General features: G+C 34.9%; 1 protein-coding gene across 1 annotated transcript; it reads left to right on the top strand.

Annotated features, from left to right (window-relative positions):
* The first annotated feature begins 196 nt into the window (after positions 1-196).
* On the top strand, positions 197-17,699 carry LOC120632042 (serine/threonine-protein phosphatase 5). The gene is made up of 9 exons (XM_039901803.1): positions 197-461; positions 609-850; positions 3,742-3,889; positions 4,305-4,426; positions 5,733-6,003; positions 10,105-10,335; positions 11,937-12,156; positions 13,939-14,020; positions 15,810-17,699. The coding sequence occupies exons 1-9, from the start codon at positions 365-367 to the stop codon at positions 15,870-15,872; spliced, it is 1,476 nt and encodes a 491-aa protein (XP_039757737.1). The 5' UTR covers positions 197-364; the 3' UTR covers positions 15,873-17,699.
* Positions 17,700-19,023: the final 1,324 nt, after the last annotated feature.

Raw genomic sequence — 19,023 nt, 5'->3', positions numbered from 1 at the left:
TCCCCCGTTAGATGAGAGTGATAAAATGTCCTTTGCATATGCTAACTGTGCTTTACCATTTTAAAAATAGGACAAGATAAGTGTCCCTCTAATTAAATTTTTGTGTATGTTGAATTTTTTGACATGGTATTTTAATGACATACTAATTTCATTGATAAATATCAAATAGCAACATTTCATTAACCAGTCAATAGTCATTGATCATTCAGAAAATCGTTCACTCATCAGTCATTTTTCCCCGATTTGCGAATTGCAAGTAAATGGATGTGAGAAAGTCACATTTCTATCTTAAAAATAAGCATAAAACTCAGGTGTAATAGTTTAAAGTTACATCTTCCTACCTGATAAATCTCGAAGGGAAGCCATGGCTGGAAGCGACGAGGTACCCGGTACCATATCTCAACAAGATAATATTGATGCAGCAGAGATATTCAAAAATGAAGCGAATGAATATTTTAAAAGTGAGTTTTTATCAAATTACCTATAATCTCAGTTAATCTTATGGTTCCGAACTATGAAACAATCTTTCGGATGTATTTCCTTGAAAGTCTGTGATTATTGTGTTATTTAAATAATGATTACTAATCGGTTAATAACCTAAATTTTAGAACAAAACTACGACCGAGCTATAGATTTCTATACCAAAGCAATAGAGAAGAACCCGAAAAATGCGGTATACTATGCAAATAGGAGTATTGCAAATTTACGATTGGAAAATTTCGGGTATGCACTGAGCGATGCATCACTATCGATCGATCTAGACAAGACCTACACCAAGGCGTATTACCGACGAGCTGCATCGTATATGTCCTTAGGAAAGTACAAGTTAGCCCTAAAGGATTTTGAATATGTAAGTATAAAGAAATCACCACCAATCATTTGTGTCCTAACACTAAACATAACATGATTAACACATTGCTGATAGAATCGTTAAAGTCAGATGTACTAAGTATTCAATGTGATGTTGCATACCACGTTGTAAATTGCGGAGCTGCAAAAATGTTCTGGTAGGGTTAAACACTTGATAAGCATGGCATAAGTCCACAAATTAGGTATGTTTGAGTAGTAACATACTGTGTTGTTGAAGGTGACAAGAAAGTTTTTCTTCACTATGCTGAAAGTTACAAATTTTATGGTAGGTTTCTCAACTAGCATCCATAAGTCTACAAGCATGTGAAAAGGAGACTTATTTAGAAGTCATATACATGCTTCTGAATGGGTCAATGTGTTCCATTCAACACAAGCGTGGTGGAAGACAAACTTGTGTTTTTTAGCTTTTTTGTCCTGTGTCATACTGTTATTTGATAAGAGAATATAAAAACAATTTTATTCATTGTAATGCTATAATCAATTCACTTGGTGCTGTGTCATCTTTCTAAGTTACTTGTAGATTTGAATCACATAATTAGTAACCATATAGCCACAATAGCATAATTTTCTATAATTACATGAAAACCATATTTGGCCTAAACTAGACATTAGCATATACTGGATAATGTTGTTATCTGTATTTCTCTTTAGGTTCAATTTATGTATCCGGTGCCAAAAATTCAGATATTATAAATTCTCCGATTGCTGCTACTGGGTGTCAAACCCGATAAACCTCCCACATATAAGAGCAACAGTCCAGGCACTCCCCAAATGACCAATCACCAATGCACCAAGAAGGTTGACATGCCTGGTTACTATCATATATAAAACCTGGAGCAGCTTAAATCTATCATTTAAACTTTAAATCAGCTTTTTTTAAGCGAGGAGTTTGTCTAAACTGCAGTGGAAAAATAGCTTTAATATTGAGGACGAGAGGAGAGAGAAATGCTAGATAATAGTTTTTGTATTATATCACTCAAAATATAAGAATACTTATGTAATATTTTGTAGTAATCTAATCTAATTATAGTTACCTATATACCAGTTCTACACCTATTTGATCAAATATTTGAGTAAAATTATAATGAGTAAAATATTTCCTTTATATATTATGCTGCCTAATAAATTAAGGCCACTAACAAAATGTATGCTTACAGCGAATGTACTTGATGCATCATATACCAAAGTCAATTAGCTTTTTTCTTATCTCTCATGTTTCTAACCTTGGTTCATCATCTTCATCTTTCACAATTTTCCTTAATTTTATTTAGTCATTGATTCCAAGTCTATTTGGTTCTCCATCCCATAATAATATCATCAATGACATATTTAATGCTTATAGGATTTTGTCATTTCATCATTAATCCAAGTCATACAGTTTTTTAATCCAATAATGTGTCCTTTTTTGCCTGGAAGAGATCGCTTTGTAGTGATAAGGCCCCTAATTGTATACTTTGTGTAAACAAGCTTTTTTTTATATCATTTTTCCTGTGTTTTTATGTGGTGTACAATAAAATTGTATTCTATCGCCCGATTGGCGCAGCGGGCAGCGACCCAGCTCTCTGAGTCCAAGGCAGTTGGTTTGATTCCCACAACTAGAAAAAGTTTGTGTGATGAGCATGAATGTTTTCCTGTGTCTGGGTGTTTATATGCATAATCTAAGTATTTATGTATATTATTCATAAAAAATTTCATCAGCTATCTGCTGTACCTATAACACAAGCTACACTTACTTTGGGGCTGGGATAGCAATATGTGTATTGTCGTAGTATATTTTTTATTAATTCATTCAATCATTCATTCATTCAATGTGTCTTAAAATATCTTATGTTTAAATGTTCTGTCAAACTTTAGATGGAAAAATTTGTTGGCTCAAAGCTTAATGTCTCGTATGCAAGAGTACGCTTAGTATAAGATATACATACTTGCAATTGTGGAGTAATTTTGGAATATTGAAACCCTGTAATGTTATAGTAAAACTTACCTAATGTTTGTCATATTAGAATCATAAATTTAATAATCCTGTTTGTATTTTGCAAGAACACAATTTTACTCTGTTTGTTACAGTTTCAATAGTCCAAACTGGCATAAGGGTGAAGGGAGCAAATGAGCTTTTGAGTGTAAAACTAATAAGACCATGCGAATTAAAACTACAAACAGGTTTTCAGTTGTTGTATACACTTTATCAATTTTGACAACTATGTTGACTGTAACAATCAACTGCAACCTGTTAATATTGAGTTGTGGCTATATGGTCGGTTACTAATCATTTCATATCTATAATAAATTTTAAATATGAATAGTTAATGTCTGATTATTTATTGGTTACTTTAATTTATACTAAAACTTAGCTAGATATTGGCCTTATATTAAGTTATTTGCGGCATCAGGTTAACACTCTTACTTTTCCTTAGTTTATGATAAATAATTCTTCAAAGATGTTATGAAAGATATGTACTGTCAATCTTGCAAAAAATGCAATCACTATCAATAATAATATTCATATATCATCATCATCATCATCATCATATCAACCAATTACCATACCACTACAGGGCACAGGTCTACTCCCACAATGAGAAGGGTTAAAAGGCTGTAGTCCACCATGCTGGTCCACTCGGATTGGTGGTTTCATATATACTAATTATTAATTATTGCATTAGTATTCTAACAGCAAAAGCTTTGTGCAATGGTCCTAAAATGTATTAAAACAATAATTTACACACACATGAGTAAATAAGATATTAACTCATTGTGATAAGTTAGGGTTGTCAACTTTAGTAGTCATAAAAAAAATTGTTTTATTTATTTTGGTACAACAATAATTCATATGTTAGTAATTGTAATTACAAATAAATAACATTTTTTCAGGTCACCAAAGTTAGGCCACATGATCAGGATGCGAAAATGAAATACAATGAATGCAACAAAATAGTAAAAAAAATTGCCTTCGAAAAAGCCATATCAGTGGACAAGAAGGAAATAAACATAGCGGACACGATTAACCTGGAAACTATGAGTAAGAATATATTGAGATTTATGTATTACGTACATCTAGGTATTTGAATAATTACTTAAGCATAAATAATATAAAAAATTTACCTTTGAGTAAAATTTGTATTATCAAACCAACCAACAGCTTTTCTGTGAACTAACTAACTCACGCCACCATACCAACCAAAACAAGCCACTATATTTCGCCATTTTTCTGTTCATAATGATGCGTATAGAGAATGGTATCACCAGGACGATATCATTTGAACTTCGAACATTTATATGAAACTCCATATTAGAGAGGCACACTTGGGCAACTTACCGTTTTCAGCTATCCAATCTTGATGCTTTCTCCCTGGTATGACATGAGACTTACTGCTATATTACGTATAAATTTGCTATTAAAAACATTCAATTTATTTACTTGTTTTCTAATATAGCCATTGAAGATGAATATGAAGGGCCCAGTCTGGAAGATGGCAAAGTGACACTCAAGTTTGTCACCGAGCTGATGGAGTACTACAAGGCACAGAAAAAGCTACACAAGAAATACGCATACAAAGTAAGTTTATAATTTCATAATTTTTTATTAGTGTTTTTACTGATAATAATAGGGACTGACGGCTTTACGTGCTGTCCGAGACACGGGGGCTGACTCGTATACAACGTGTAAATGAAAACTGAAATATGACTTCACAGGCTTTAGAGGTACATTAATTTCTGTCTCTAAGACTTATCCGTGAAACCGAAACACTAATAGCTTTTGAATAAACCACTGCCATAGTTTTTACTGGAAGAAATCAGATCTTGTGTTAAATCTTTCGCGTAGCGTAGGTACTATGTGCGTGTCTGTCTTTTATCTTCAATAGGGTTGTCGTAAATAAACACTTAGAATGTTTTGAATTAGTTTGTAAGGTGAAATAAATATGATTCTTTTGATTTAATATTCTTACTCGGAGATTCCTTATGAAATATTCCTATGTATCCTTCAACAGTATTTCGCAATTCGGTTACACGTTGTATACATTTTTTATAGTTGATAGAAAATACACAACTCCTTATATAATTTGGCACGGACAGGAGTTCAAACCTACCTACCTACTTGAAATAAATGAATTTCGAATTTTAAATGGATAGTTTAAAAAAGCGCAGTTCCTTATTAATAAATCATAAAAATAATAATAAATTAGACTTATAATTAATTAATCATTGAATTAAGAAAGTAAAGAATCCACAGCAGCCATTATTGTATGCAGTGCATTGTGTCCAAAAAGGTGAAAACGCCCCACGCACGTCTCACTTTACAACATCGCAATGGTGCATCGCAACTTTTTCCCATTTTTCCAATTTTATGCTTAGAACAGAGGTACTATAGTGAAGTGGTTTTTGATGCTTCAATATTAGTTGTGTACACAGTTTCTGTATATTCTTAATTCTGTGAATTTAATGTTTGATTAATCCTGAAACATTGAATCGTAAGTTGAGTTTTTGACGACCTTCGTGGCGCAGCGGTGAAAGCTGTGGATTTATGCAGGAGGTCCCGTGTTCGATCCACGGCAATTTGGGATTTTATAATTTCTGAATTTTCTCTGGTCTGGTCTGGTGGGAGGGGCTTTTGCCGTGGCTATTTACCATACTACCCACGTGCCGCGTTTAGCGTTCCGGTACAATGTTGCGTAGAAACCGATTAGAGCTATGTGTTTAATATAACTGCCATACCCCAAACATGCCTGCCCGTTTCTAACTTACCACCAGATTGTAGTCAAGGGATAACTTGTAGAAGAATAAAAAAAATTGTTGACTTTTATTTTGAATTTGTTTGTATTGAAAATACGTAGCTACGTACATTCACCTATGTCTATTTTCAGATTCTGATAGACGTGAAAGCATATCTACAAAACCAACCATCTCTTGTGGATATCAAAGTGCCTGATGATGAAAAATTCACAGTGTGCGGTGACATACATGGCCAGTTCTATGATCTCATGAACATCTTTGATCTTAATGGGTTACCATCGGAGACTAATCCGTATCTATTTAATGGAGATTTTGTGGACCGGGGGTCTTTCAGCGTGGAATGCATCTTCACACTGTTCAGCTTTAAGATGCTGTATCCCAATCATTTTTATATGTCACGAGGTAAGTTTTAGTTGAATTGTTATTGCTGCACCATTAACTTTCAGTTAGGTATATCTTAAAATTAAATAACCAACACATTGTTCATAAACTATTTTTGTTGTATTAAAACCAATGAGAATACAAACACTGCGAAAAACATCAGGATATTTATAATTCCGCACTCCTATATACAGGCTTGGGTTGACCAATTCACAAGTGCGTTTTTATACAATGTTATTTTAACCGAAGAACATCCTTAAACATTTTTTTAACAAATATACTCTTTGGTTTTATACTCTACACTTTTACTCACAGCCACTGGCTGGCTGCATATAGTTTTTTTTACCAGGGTAGGTATCAAACAGGAAAATGGCATAAAATGAAAAAATCCTCCTACTGTACAAACAAGGCAGCCTAAAAATGAATTATAATTAAATTAGCTCACACAAATAAGGGCCTTATAGTCGTAAAAATTTAATAGGCCCGTTTTGACATTTGTCATCGCGACGTAACTAGTTATGGAACCATAAGACTCGGTACTCGATACTCACGATAAATCAATTCAAGTTTGTATCAGTACTTGATTGATATGATTACGTACAGTGGCGGTACTACCATACAAGCCGAAAAGCCGGGCTTGCGTTACAATAAATATCTCTTTTGAATTTTTCTCGACTATTCCGAAATGAAATTAACAAAATAATTAAAACTTGATAGCAATGAGGATATAAATACAATGTTTTAACTTTTGCTCAATAATGTATATACTCTTTGTCTTCTTTACTGAAAGCACTACGTTACTCTGGCAGGTAGACTCTGTGGTAGCAACCAGAAGAACGGCGCGGCGCCGCGCCGAACTATCAGTATCGCGCTCTTCGCGTGTCTTCGTACGCGATCGGAGGTCCGGCTTTGTCTCGGTCACACTCATTTGCTTATATGGGGCTTTTATTTTACTGCTCTCTCTCATAGAAATTTCAATGTATTTAGCAGAGACAATCTAGATTATTTAATAATTTAGTATGGAGATCAAATGCCAGATTGCGAGTTGAAGTTAGGGAAGATGACCAGCGAGCGAATTGAAACAACTTCACGCGTGTTATTATTTGCACTACAACTAGTTGACACTTGACAGATTCATTATTATTGATTAGTAACTACTTATTTAGGAGTTTTTTATTGTTTTTTTGAGTTGAATAGTGCATTTTATTGCTTTGTTTTCTTACAAATTATAGTAAATATTGTTAAATATGAGCTTAAATTATTTGAAAATTGTTTCTGTGGCGAAATCAAAAAATAATTGGCGAACAACAGGTAAATTTTTTTTATTTAAAAATTGTTTGTTTGTGTTGCATATCTTTTTTCAATTGAAAATAATGGTTGGAACGCGGCTGGTTACGACATAAATTACCAGGCATCATAAAAATTAAAGAGAGCAGAACTCAAATAAACACTTGGGATTTCTATGATTACCTTTTAAGTTTGGCAAACATTGCATAGAAACTTCTTTATCATAATTCGCGTGCTGACCTTAATCGTAGTGTTTTTCAAAGATTTCTTGATATTGTTTCTCATTTAGCACAACAAGAATGGTTACTTAGAGATCATGACGAGTTAAATTTGTCCTTTAGGTAACTGGGCTTGCTCAAATTCAAAACCCTAGGAACGCCACTGATTACGTATTGTAAAGTGTTCGTTCGTTCAAAGTATTCCTTTAACTTCACAACCAATTCGCGTGACAGCTGTTGATTATACGTCCACTTTTCAATATGTTGAAACAGAGTTCGTACTATATAACAACAAACACAAAAATCGAGTCAAATCACTATGTTTAAATCAATATCCAAAGTAGAAGAGCAAAAGTTAACGTAATAGTAAACAGTATATATTATCAAACTTAAACGAGCGCACAGTCTACTTTACGAGATGGGGAAGGAAGAACTGCGCAGTGCGCGCAGTCATGTGCCGCTTGGTCAGATACATCAACTCAGTCTGAGTTTCATTATTTAGAACCCAGTGTCGTCAATTCAAAATTTTATTTGCGGCTTTGAGAACCAAGCGCGGCGGCTTTCGATATTCGGTAAAAAAAATGGTTACAACTCTAGAATAAAAAAAAAAAAAAAAAAGAATGAGAACGTAACTGTTCGCAACAATTATAATTGCATGCTACTATAAAGTAAGCGCAAAAAGAATACTCGCGATATATTCTTTCATATTATTTAACGTCCCAAAAAATTTTACGTATTTCTTAAAACACTGTATGTAATTGTTTTCATTTTATTGTTTCTTTCAGTTTTGTTCCAAGTTACATTCTATGGTCTTGCACAAATGTCAAAACGGGCCTATTGAATTTTTACGACTATAGTAGTTTAAACTGTTTTGAGTGAAGTCTTTCTTATATTTAACCATCGGACCCAAGCGCCATCTGTCGGGCTGATTTGTGAATCTAAACCATCCAGGGCGCCACCCAAACGCATACCAAAAAAATCATTCAAATCGGTCCAGCCGTTTAGGAGGAGTTCAGTGACATACACACGCACACAAGAAATATATATATAAAGATTATCTGTATATTATAAGTATTTATGTGTATTATATTCATAAAAATATTCAACAGCTATCGTAATACCCATAACACAAGCTGCGCTTACTTTGGGGCTTCTTTTTCTTCTTCCTCTGGGCTGGTCTCCGTACTTGGTCGGCCGGAACCTTCCGTTGTACGTAGTGCCACTGGTACGGCTGCCCGCTGGGTCACTCCAGACAGCCGAGCTTAGCAGGCCGCCCAGGTCGCCAAGTGCTTCAGGGAGTGATGCTGGGGAGCCAAGGTATGCTGCGCGTTGTTCCTTTACTCCTCTACATTGGAATAGTACGTGAGTCGGTGTTTCATCTGCCTCCATGCATGCTCTGCACAGAGGACTGTCGGTTATACCTAAAATGAAAAGGTGTTTGTTTAGTGAGCAATGCCCTGTTATCATACTTACTACCGTCCTTAGTTTTTTCCGATTTTGCTTTAGTAGTTTGGTTGTTAGTCGTGTGTTTAGGTTCGGAAAGACCTCCTTTGTCTGTTACACTCATTTTCGTTAATCCATAGCTCTGAGTGTGAGGATTGCGTCTGTTTACGAAGCCATGTTTTGTATTCACTGAAAGCCATGTTTTGTATTTGTATGATCGGTTCCGGACCTGCCACTTTCAGTGATGTGGCCAGCCGCGCTAGTTCATCGGCTGCATCATTTCCCACGTTTCCGTTATGACCTCGTATCCATCTCAGAGTTACTCTGTTTGATTGTGTTAGGGTTTGTAAAGCATTGTGGCAGTCTAGTAGGATTTTGGATGAGGTCGCGTATTTTGCTAGAGCTTTCAGTACTGCCTGGCTGTCACTGTTTATGTTGATCAAAGCCTGATACCTTCCTGTTTAACATAGCTGTGGCCGCTGTTGTGATACCCACGCACTCCGCTTGAAAGACAGAGTTGTTCCTCCCGAGTGCTTGGGCAATGTTTATGTTGAGCTCCGGGCAGTATACTCCTGCGCCTGTGCCTGAGTTTGTTTTTGACCCGTCCGTGTAGACGTCGATTGCGGCGGTGTTTGTTTTGTATGCCTTTTTACAGTTACTTTGTAGCTCCTGTCTAGCACATGTCGCTTCCGCGTTTTGTCACATATCCACTCCAGTTGTGGACATTTTGTCATTTCTTTTGATAGTATCTTTGTATGACCTGTGTTTGTGTTTTTCCACAGACCATATGCTTTAAGTCTGAGGGCAGTGAATGTGGCTCTTTGATGTGTAGATGGTAAAGGTAAAGGTAAGGTAAGGTAAAGGTGGTATGGCGAGTGTGACCTCTAGCGCTGTTGTTGGGATCGTGCTTATGCACCCTGTGATTGCAAGGCATCCTTGTCGTTGAATCTTTTGTAGTTCTTGTTGCGTTTTCTTAAGTGTTGTTCTTGGCCACCATATAACTGAGGCGTAGGTTAGCGAGCTTCTGACGACTGCTAAGTACATCCATTTCATTATTTGTGGTTTTAGTCCACTTTGGGGCTAAATGGCGATGTGTGTATTGTCGTAGTATATTAAAAAAAAAAAAATTAAAAAAGATTTTAAGAGCTAAAAACATTGTTTTCCTTTATTCCAGGCAACCACGAAACCCTAGATATGAACCGCATGTACGGATTCCGGGGTGAGGTGACATCTAAGTATACATCGCAGATGGCCGACCTTTTCACCGAGGTGTACAACTGGCTGCCGCTAGCTCACTGCATCAACAGCCGCGTACTTGTGATGCACGGTGGCCTGTTCTCAAAGGATGACGTCACTCTCGAGGACATACGCAATGTGGACAGGAATAAACAACCTCCTGAGGACGGTAAGTGTGTAATTATTGGTATTTAATGTCACATTGAAGCGGTTATAGCGCATTGGGAAGGAGCTCGACTTCACTTTTAGTGGGCCGAGTTCAAATCCCAGAAAAAGAGAAAGAAATGCACCTCTTACTTTTCTAAGTTATGTGCGTTTTAAACTGCTTAGCAACATCCGGTTACTTTGCTACCCCTTTTTACGGGGGGTTCAAATTCAAATTCAAATTCAAAATTTCTTTATTCATGTAGGCCTATCACAGGCACTTATGAAACGTTCATACATATTTGTTTACATAATTGTAACGGGATGGTGATAACTTCGTTCGCCAACTTAAATCTATAGCTACGAGGGTTCCAAACACGCCCTGGTCTAAGAAGAGCCCACAACAAACTTAGCCGGGTAAATTTATTTTTTTGTTATCACCATCTTCCAGTAAATTTAAATTAAGCTATGAAGCTAAAGCAATTTACACCCAAGCTTTTTTATCGTTTAAATAATCCTTAATGTTATAATAGGATTTTTCTGTAAGCTTACGTTTTATATAAACTTTGAACTTATTGAGAGACAACTCAAAGATTTAATTTGGTAATTTGTTATAAAATAATATACAATTGCCCTTGAATGAATTTGCAATTTTGTGTAGCCTAGTAAACTGCACAACGAGTTTATTTTTGCTTCTAATATTTATATTGTTACAGTGCATTTTCTTTTTAAATTTTGATATATTTTTATGGACATAAATTAAATTTTCATATATGTACTGACTATGCACCGTCATTATTTTAACTTCTTTAAATTTATCCCTTAATGACTCTCTTGGGCCCATTTTATATATCGCACGAACAGCCCTTTTCTGCAGGACGAAAATAGAATCTATATCAGCAGCATTACCCCATAATAAAATGCCATTGGACATAATGCTGTGAAAATAACTTAAATAAACAAGCCTAGCAGTTTCTATGTTTGTCATATGACGAATCTTTTTTACCGCGTATTCAAACTAAATATGCAGTTACACAAAATCAAGATCATAAAGATGTTAAAATAATGGTCTATGCCAATAATAGGAAATTTAAATGTATGTTCACATAAATATATCTTAATTTAAAAGAAATTGTGACTGCATTAATTTGAACGTTAGACGCAAAAATAAACTTGCAGTGCAGTACAATAGACTACACAAAATAAGCAATTCATTTAAAGGAAATTGTATACAATTTAACAATAAATTACCAGTTGATATCTCGGGGATGTCTCTGAAAAAGGTCAAAGTTTGTATTTATTATTTGAGCGAAAGCTTATAGAAAAGTCCTATTATAAAGGATTACGTAAACGATATTAAAGCTTGATTGTGAACAATTGCTCTAACCAGGTTGCTTCTTAAATATATACAAATCACAATGTACGATGGTGATAACAAAAAAAATACCTGGCTAAGTTTGTCGTAAGAAGAACTTACCTCACTTATTGCCATAACTACTCACTACTAATGTACCTACACATGTTATATGTAATCAACGCATCAAAAGTGCCACCTATATACCTATTTGAATAAAGAAATATTTGACTTGACTTGACTATCACCAAAATCCTAATATTTTCTTTCAGGCATTATGTGCGAGCTACTATGGTCAGACCCGCAGTTCATGGCAGGTCGGGCTCCATCGAAACGAGGTGTGGGATGTCAGTTCGGACCCGACGTGACCGCCAACTTCCTGCAGAAGAACGGTTTAGACTACATCATACGCAGCCACGAGGTCAAGAACGAAGGCTACGAGATCGCACACGATGGGAAATGTATCACTGTATTCTCGGCGCCCAATTATTGGTGAGTTTTGTACGGATTTTTTTTCTCCCCCACGATTTAATTACAATCTAGCGTTAAGACTAATAAGTAATTTTTTTTTTTAACCTAAACTTATACATTAATTCATTTTTAAGCCTTCATCATCATCATCATCACTTCAACCGATTGAAGTCCACAGCTGGACAGGTCTTTTGTAGAGAGTTCCAAAATCCACGGTCCTGTGCCGCTTGTTTCCAGTGGCTCCCAGCGACTCGCTTGATGTCGTCTGTCCACCTCGTTGGGGGCCGACCAACACTGCGTTTACCTGTGCGGGGTCGCCATTCCAACACCTTGGAACGTCCATCTGTTCTCCGAGCTATGTGCCCCGCCCATTTCCACTTCAGCTTTGCAACTCGCTGAGCTATGTCGGTAACTCTGGTTCTTCTACGGATCTCCTCATTTCTGATTTGATCACGTAGAGATACTCCCTACATTGCTCTTTCCACCGCCCGCTGAGTGATTCTGAGCCTTCTTATGAGCTTCATAGCATTTTAAGCCTTATGTGGCTGTAATTACGCCGGCACCCACGCCCTTCATACCATAACAGAGCATTGCGACGATGCTGCTTAGCCGCAGAAATAAGCATGGTGTTAGTGCTTCCCCGGATGAGCTGTATTAAACTCTGTAACGCCAAAGAGAAATAGACCTAATGCCATTCGTTCTACAGTCCCTTTACAGAAGTAAAGTGTTTGCGACTGTTTTTTGTTTTCCAAGCGTTCTGTCAAAACCGCCGAACTAAAGAATTGTAGGCAAATTCGAGCCTTAATGCAATGCAAATATGATTCATATTAATCCGATGAGTAATTATTCAACATTAGAAGACGACTTCGCGTTTGCGATAAGTATTTATAGGTATGGTAAAAGCCAAAACATGTCACTAGATAATAAGGTGCCTAAGAAACACCCTATGGCGATTGAATATGTTATAACGAAAACTAACTTTACACAACTGGTTAAAATGTTTTAAATTTTTAATGCTGCTACAAGTTAATATGTAATTTGTCATTTGTTAGTGATACGACAATCAGTTTTTGTATTGAACTCTCTAAGCCAAGCAATGGAGCATTCTATAAACTATTTCTCATTAACCCACGACGCAAAAACGGCGGGGTGTTATAAGTTAGACGAACATGTGTGTGTCTGGATGTCGCGAACGGATGAACCGATTTTGATTTTATTTAATTTTGTTTGAACGGTGAACTCAGTCCAAGATGGCCGATTACATATTTTGTCACAACTTCCTCAATATGGATACCAAATGAAAGGACTAGTAGAATAATATACACTATACAACGTGTAAATTAAAATCTAAATAATACTTCACAGGCTTTAGAAGTACATTATGTCCTGTCGCTGAGACTTATCTGTGAAACCGAAAACCTAATAGTTTTCGAGTAACCCACTGACATAGTTTTTACTGAAAGATATCAGATACAAGCCCTAAGAACACATGCAAAATTAAAATCATGTGACTCCTGTCACTTTATTAGGTACGCGCCGCGTAGCGTAGGAACTATGCGCGGATCGGTCTTTTATCTTTAATAGGGTTGTCATAAGTAAACACTTGTGACAACAAATGTTTTGAATTTGTTTGTATGGAAAAATAAATATACTTATTTTGATTTAATATTTTTACAGGGTGATTCCTTATGTGAAATACTTATGCATCCTTTAACATTATTTCGTAATTTGGTTACACGTTGTATGGGGTTTGGGGTGTCGGGGGTTTATTAATTTTTTAATTTATATGTTATGTTATTTCAGTGACACAATGGGTAACCTCGGCGCTTTCATCACAATGAACGGCAAAGACCTGAAGCCCAATTTCAGATGCTACACAGCTGTGGTATGTTGTATAGCATTTTTGTATCTATTATGTCCTATGACAGCGCTAGAATGACTAAATAGCAGAAAGGAGATATTTCATAAATATATGGAACCTGTCTTATCTATACATGGGATAAAACAAAGTCACTCTCCCTATTGTAGGCTTAGGTCTTATAAACTATGCAACAGATTTTAATGCAGTTTTTAGAAATAGATAGAGAGATTCAAAATATACTATGTTATAGAAGAGATGTCAAGTAATTCAAAGATTTCTAATGGTATGTAGTAACAAACATATTTTTGTGCGTTTACATTGCAAACGCTATCTTAACCTTTGGAAATAAATCAAATTATCTACATCAGATTTTTTTGTGTTCTGTACATTTAAAATTATGTCCTTTCTGTGAAGATATTTATTTCCGGCCAGAATATAACAAAAGCTCCAAAATGCCATTAAGTAATTCATTCAAGTTTCTACCCTTAGTACATCGCAATCGCAATCATGGAGACGTTTTCGAATATCGAAACACAGTAATGACAGAGTAACAAAGAAATTATTAATATTGTGTCAAAGTTTAAATTCGTTTACACTTTTTCAGGCAGCTCTCTCGGTAGAGCTTGCATGATTAGCGACTCTAAAATGATTTCAATAAAGTACACTTTATTTTATAGTAATAATTGACTAACAGATAGCCTAGCTGACGGTAAGTGAAAACCCATCGCCTATAAACAGAGCAATAATTCGCGAAGCATTCAAGGAACATGTCCTGCAAAGTCCCGCTTTGTTTGCTAATGATGGCGCAACAGTGAGTGCTGTGAATTTAAGTAGGATGCGCGGGTTCGACTCCCGGGACCTCCTACTTAAATCTCGGAATTTATAACTTCTGAATTTTCTCGGATCTGGTCTGGTGGGTGGCTTTGGCCGTGGCTAGTTACTTAGACTGCATAATCACTTACACTACCAGGTGAATGAATGAATGAATGAATGAAATGAAAATACACTTTAAATTGAGTACATGAAGTTATGATGAAGGGTTAGGGTTTATACAAAGTAATACTTAAATAATAAACATAAATTACAAAAATATAAATACTTCATATATATATATATATATTTATATATATATATATATATATAATAGAATGCAGTCAAGGGCTAACTTGTAGTGGAATAAAAAATAAGCAGGGCGGTTGTACTTCCCCGGACAAGCTCTCTCACGGAAAGCTCTAGTGCCTCACTTACTAACAACATAGCGTTTCGATATTCGAAAACCAATTTACGATTGCGTGTGTTCAAAACTCATACTAAGGGTTTCTCGGAATTTGAGGTTTTCCAATAAAATTAAATAATAATTCTTTCCAGAAACACCCGGACGTCAAAGCTTTGGCTTTCATAAATATATTTGCTTAAATAATAATGATTTTTGTACTACCAAAGGATACCTACCCTTATTTTTTTTTTGTATCATTCCCGAGATCTTCGGACTTTCTAATTTTTTTGACATTTTTTTTTAATTTGTTTTAAAAAAAATGGTGTGAACAGAGGCTGGTAAATTTGCCTTTGAAATTAAATGATAAAAACCGGCCTAGTGAGAGTTCCGTACCATTATATATAAAACATCTACTCTCGAGTCAGTCAGTAATGGCATCCCTTTTTACCCTTTGAGTACGGAACCTTGAAAAAAATAACTCTTAATCTCAATTGCTCTAATAAAACATAAATAAGATCGCTCTCGTTTTCTACTTCGGTGCCGCGTTCTATACTTACAATTTGGGGAGTCCAATAATAAAGTAATTATTCTTTCCAGACCCACCCGGACGTCAAACCCATGGCCTATGCAAATTCATTTCTGAGTATGCTGTGTCAATGATATGAATCAAACTTGCCGGCCAGCCCCGATTCGGACCTCTTCCACGGGTGAATCCGACTTGACCGGCAATAAAAACCTTAAAATAACCTCGTCTAAAAACCTAAAAGAAAATATCATACACCGGGGCCACGGCTTTGTCTATAGATCGATAGATTAGTGCTACAAAAAATTAATTAATGATTTAAGAACAGGCAAAAAACTCTCAGCGGTGCGGGTTTAAAGGCGTATTTTCATTGCAAGGCGTAAAATTCTTCAATTGTTGCAATTTTATTACGACCCAGAATTAACTTACAACTATATAATCCTACATCATTATCATCACAACCAAAGCTACTTTCTGATTACTTTGATGGCTACGTTAGTGGCCTCTTTCTGTAAGAACCGGTTCATATTTAGGCAAATAGAGTAACTGTATACACGCAATAGCAAAAATCTAGTCGAGTGCTTGATAACATTTAAACATGCGCACGCGCAAACACGTGAAAATTAGATTTTAGATCTGTTAAAGTCAAAACTTCTTGGTTTTTCCATAAGGAGGGTATTAGTTAGGGAGGGTTATGAACTGCTCCACGATGTGTTGTGTTGGTAACAGGCATGCCATGCGACCTACATTCAGGGCATTATTTCCTTCAGCGTTACGAGTATATTGTGGAATAAATTATTGACCGCATAATTTCACAAGTCACTAGCCTGCATGTTGGGTCTCCTCTTAATTTTCGAACAGTGAAAAGACACTTTAAGACCTGTCGCTTGATGCATCGGCAAAAGCCGTGGCCCTACGGTTGAGATCACCCGGTCTGCTCAGCTATAGAGTTATACAGTTCCTGGCAACCCCTTAGGCATATATTTCATCAGTTGTTACATTTTCTAAGGCACTGCGTCAAACAGCATCAATGATATCTCTACAGCTGGGTCGGGTAGACTATTTCCCAGTAATGACAATTCCAAAAAAAAATAATTGATGGTTAACTGTTTTCCAACAATACAAAAGTATAAACTGTCAAAAAGAAAAATGAACTCGTCGAATTTAAAGTAAATGTATAGTTTCACAAACGGTTTGTGATGAACTAGTTTTGGGTTCGATAATTTCCTTAACTGCAAATTGGAATACATAGTATGTAGAAATTGTACTTGATTGATTTGTACCACTATAATAATTTGGTACAAAGTTACCGAGAACACAAAAGTACGTAAGCTCATGAAACTTATCCACGTTTAGTGCCGCTTCATTCGTGACCGATACAGTAAAACCTCAAGGTATTTGAGTGTTTTCAAAATAACAGGTGCGAAATCCAAAAATTGTCGTTTTCACTAGTTTTAAGTGTACACGCACTAGAATTAGTTTAATAATTTCCATAGTTCAATAACGTTCCAACAATACAAATATACCAGTATTGTTTATCTAGTATGTATTTCTGAAATTGAATAACTTTTTTCCAATTTTGGAATGCCTAGTTAATTATGATTTACGAGTACAAGCATCAATTATTAAATTTTTTACCTAAAAATTAATTAATAAAAATATTTCCTACAATACAAAAGCCTTTTTTATATGAATTGTGAAACTCCAGTTTAAAAAGTGGTTGATAAATAATTAGTTAAAAAAGCATGAGTGAATAGAAAATGTTAATACTCTGCAGAAAAAAAAACAATTACACAAAAATAATTTTAAAATAAACCTAAACAAATGTAGTGACTACTGCTAAATAATAATAAATCTTTTTATATTGTACATGAATGCATTTTTACTCTGTATTTAGAATCTAGTGTTGCCATTACTTAGTTTTATATTTTTATGTTGCAATAAACTGTTGAAATTTAAATATTTTTTCGCATTTACTTTATTTATGTACTCTCTTCTATAATCTTGATCTATTTATGTTCCTTTCTTAGTTTTAAATAATTTCACAAAATATTACGACACAATGAGTTAATTTTTTCTAAATTACCATCATTCTTCATTTGAATACAAAAATAATAAATAATATGTTTGAAAATGAAACCTTTTGATAATAAAATACACTACAATTACTTAAGAAAAAAATAATAATTTTGTTTTATAATTTTCTATTTAATTTATGTTCTAAGTAGGTATCCTTTTAAAACAATCTGCAAAAAATACTAAACAAGAACAACTTAGGCATGTCTTCATGTATATGGAAATTCCTCAGATAAAATATGTATTATTTGACTTGAGAAAAAATGCGACGCCTGCTGATGATGTCAATCCGCATTTTTAGAACTGAATAAAATGCTATGCGTTCTCAGCTTTAGAGATTATTTTTCTCTTACATTGATACTTGTTTAAATTTACTCCGTCACTATTAATTCTAAAAGAGTATGTGGCTATGTGCTCTTATTAAATGTAGTAAGATTAAACGTATAATAAAATGTCTACTTATTATGAATAGGGATATAAGGATCTATATTCTAAACTATGCATATGAATTTAATTGAGCACATTTAATTCTCATACCAATATTAGTTACCTTTTCTTACTAATATTTTATGTTTATAAAAAACGATTGTCTATACCAGTTATGTTCGTTTTCTTTTACCTTTAACAGTAAATGGGTTGAGACCAATTTTTTATGGTTTCACGGAGAAAATTTATCAATCTTGAAAATAAATGTAGCAGAATTGAATTATCAAATTAAATTGAGAATACCGTTACAATATCAATAATATTTGATATATAAAACGATTTCATAATTTTTATAAATTTTGTCTGACACAATCTACATTTCTAACTTTTATTTGATCTTCTAAAAACAGCCTTGGTAGTATAAGCAGAATTGATAGAAGCTGTGTATAAAGAACGAATGAATGAACGAATAAATGTAAGCAAAATGACAATTTCAAAAAATTCTCGTGTAAAATGTGTTGTTACAATATTTGGTTTCCATTTATTTATTTTATTAATTCCTCTGATATATATACTTAAGTATTTAAGAAATGTGCTCAAAATCTTTGAGTAATAATGTACTACGTTCTAGAGGAGACATCTCGTAGCAAGCTGGAGCGCTACGGTTCATGTACCACTTGGCTACAGCTGCTACAAGTATCAGTGTATTATCTAAAGTCTAGTCTAAGACATGCCATTTGAAATAAATCAATCTCAATCGAGTCTATTTTGACTTTGCTGGATAAA

Source organism: Pararge aegeria, chromosome 19, assembly GCF_905163445.1.
Source record: "Pararge aegeria chromosome 19, ilParAegt1.1, whole genome shotgun sequence".
In the NCBI taxonomy this organism is placed as follows: domain Eukaryota; kingdom Metazoa; phylum Arthropoda; class Insecta; order Lepidoptera; family Nymphalidae; genus Pararge; species Pararge aegeria.
Note: the sequence above shows the minus strand (reverse complement) of the source record. Positions and strands in the feature narration are given on the sequence as shown.

Bases quoted from the DNA above. Each gene is read 5' to 3' on its own strand.
- LOC120632042 (XM_039901803.1), top strand. From the start codon at position 365: ATGGCTGGAAGCGACGAGGTACCCGGTACCATATCTCAACAAGATAAT. The intron at 462-608 runs GTGAGTTTTTAT...CCTAAATTTTAG, and splicing joins AGCGAATGAATATTTTAAAA to AACAAAACTACGACCGAGCT. The intron at 10,336-11,936 runs GTAAGTGTGTAA...ATTTTCTTTCAG, and splicing joins TAAACAACCTCCTGAGGACG to GCATTATGTGCGAGCTACTA.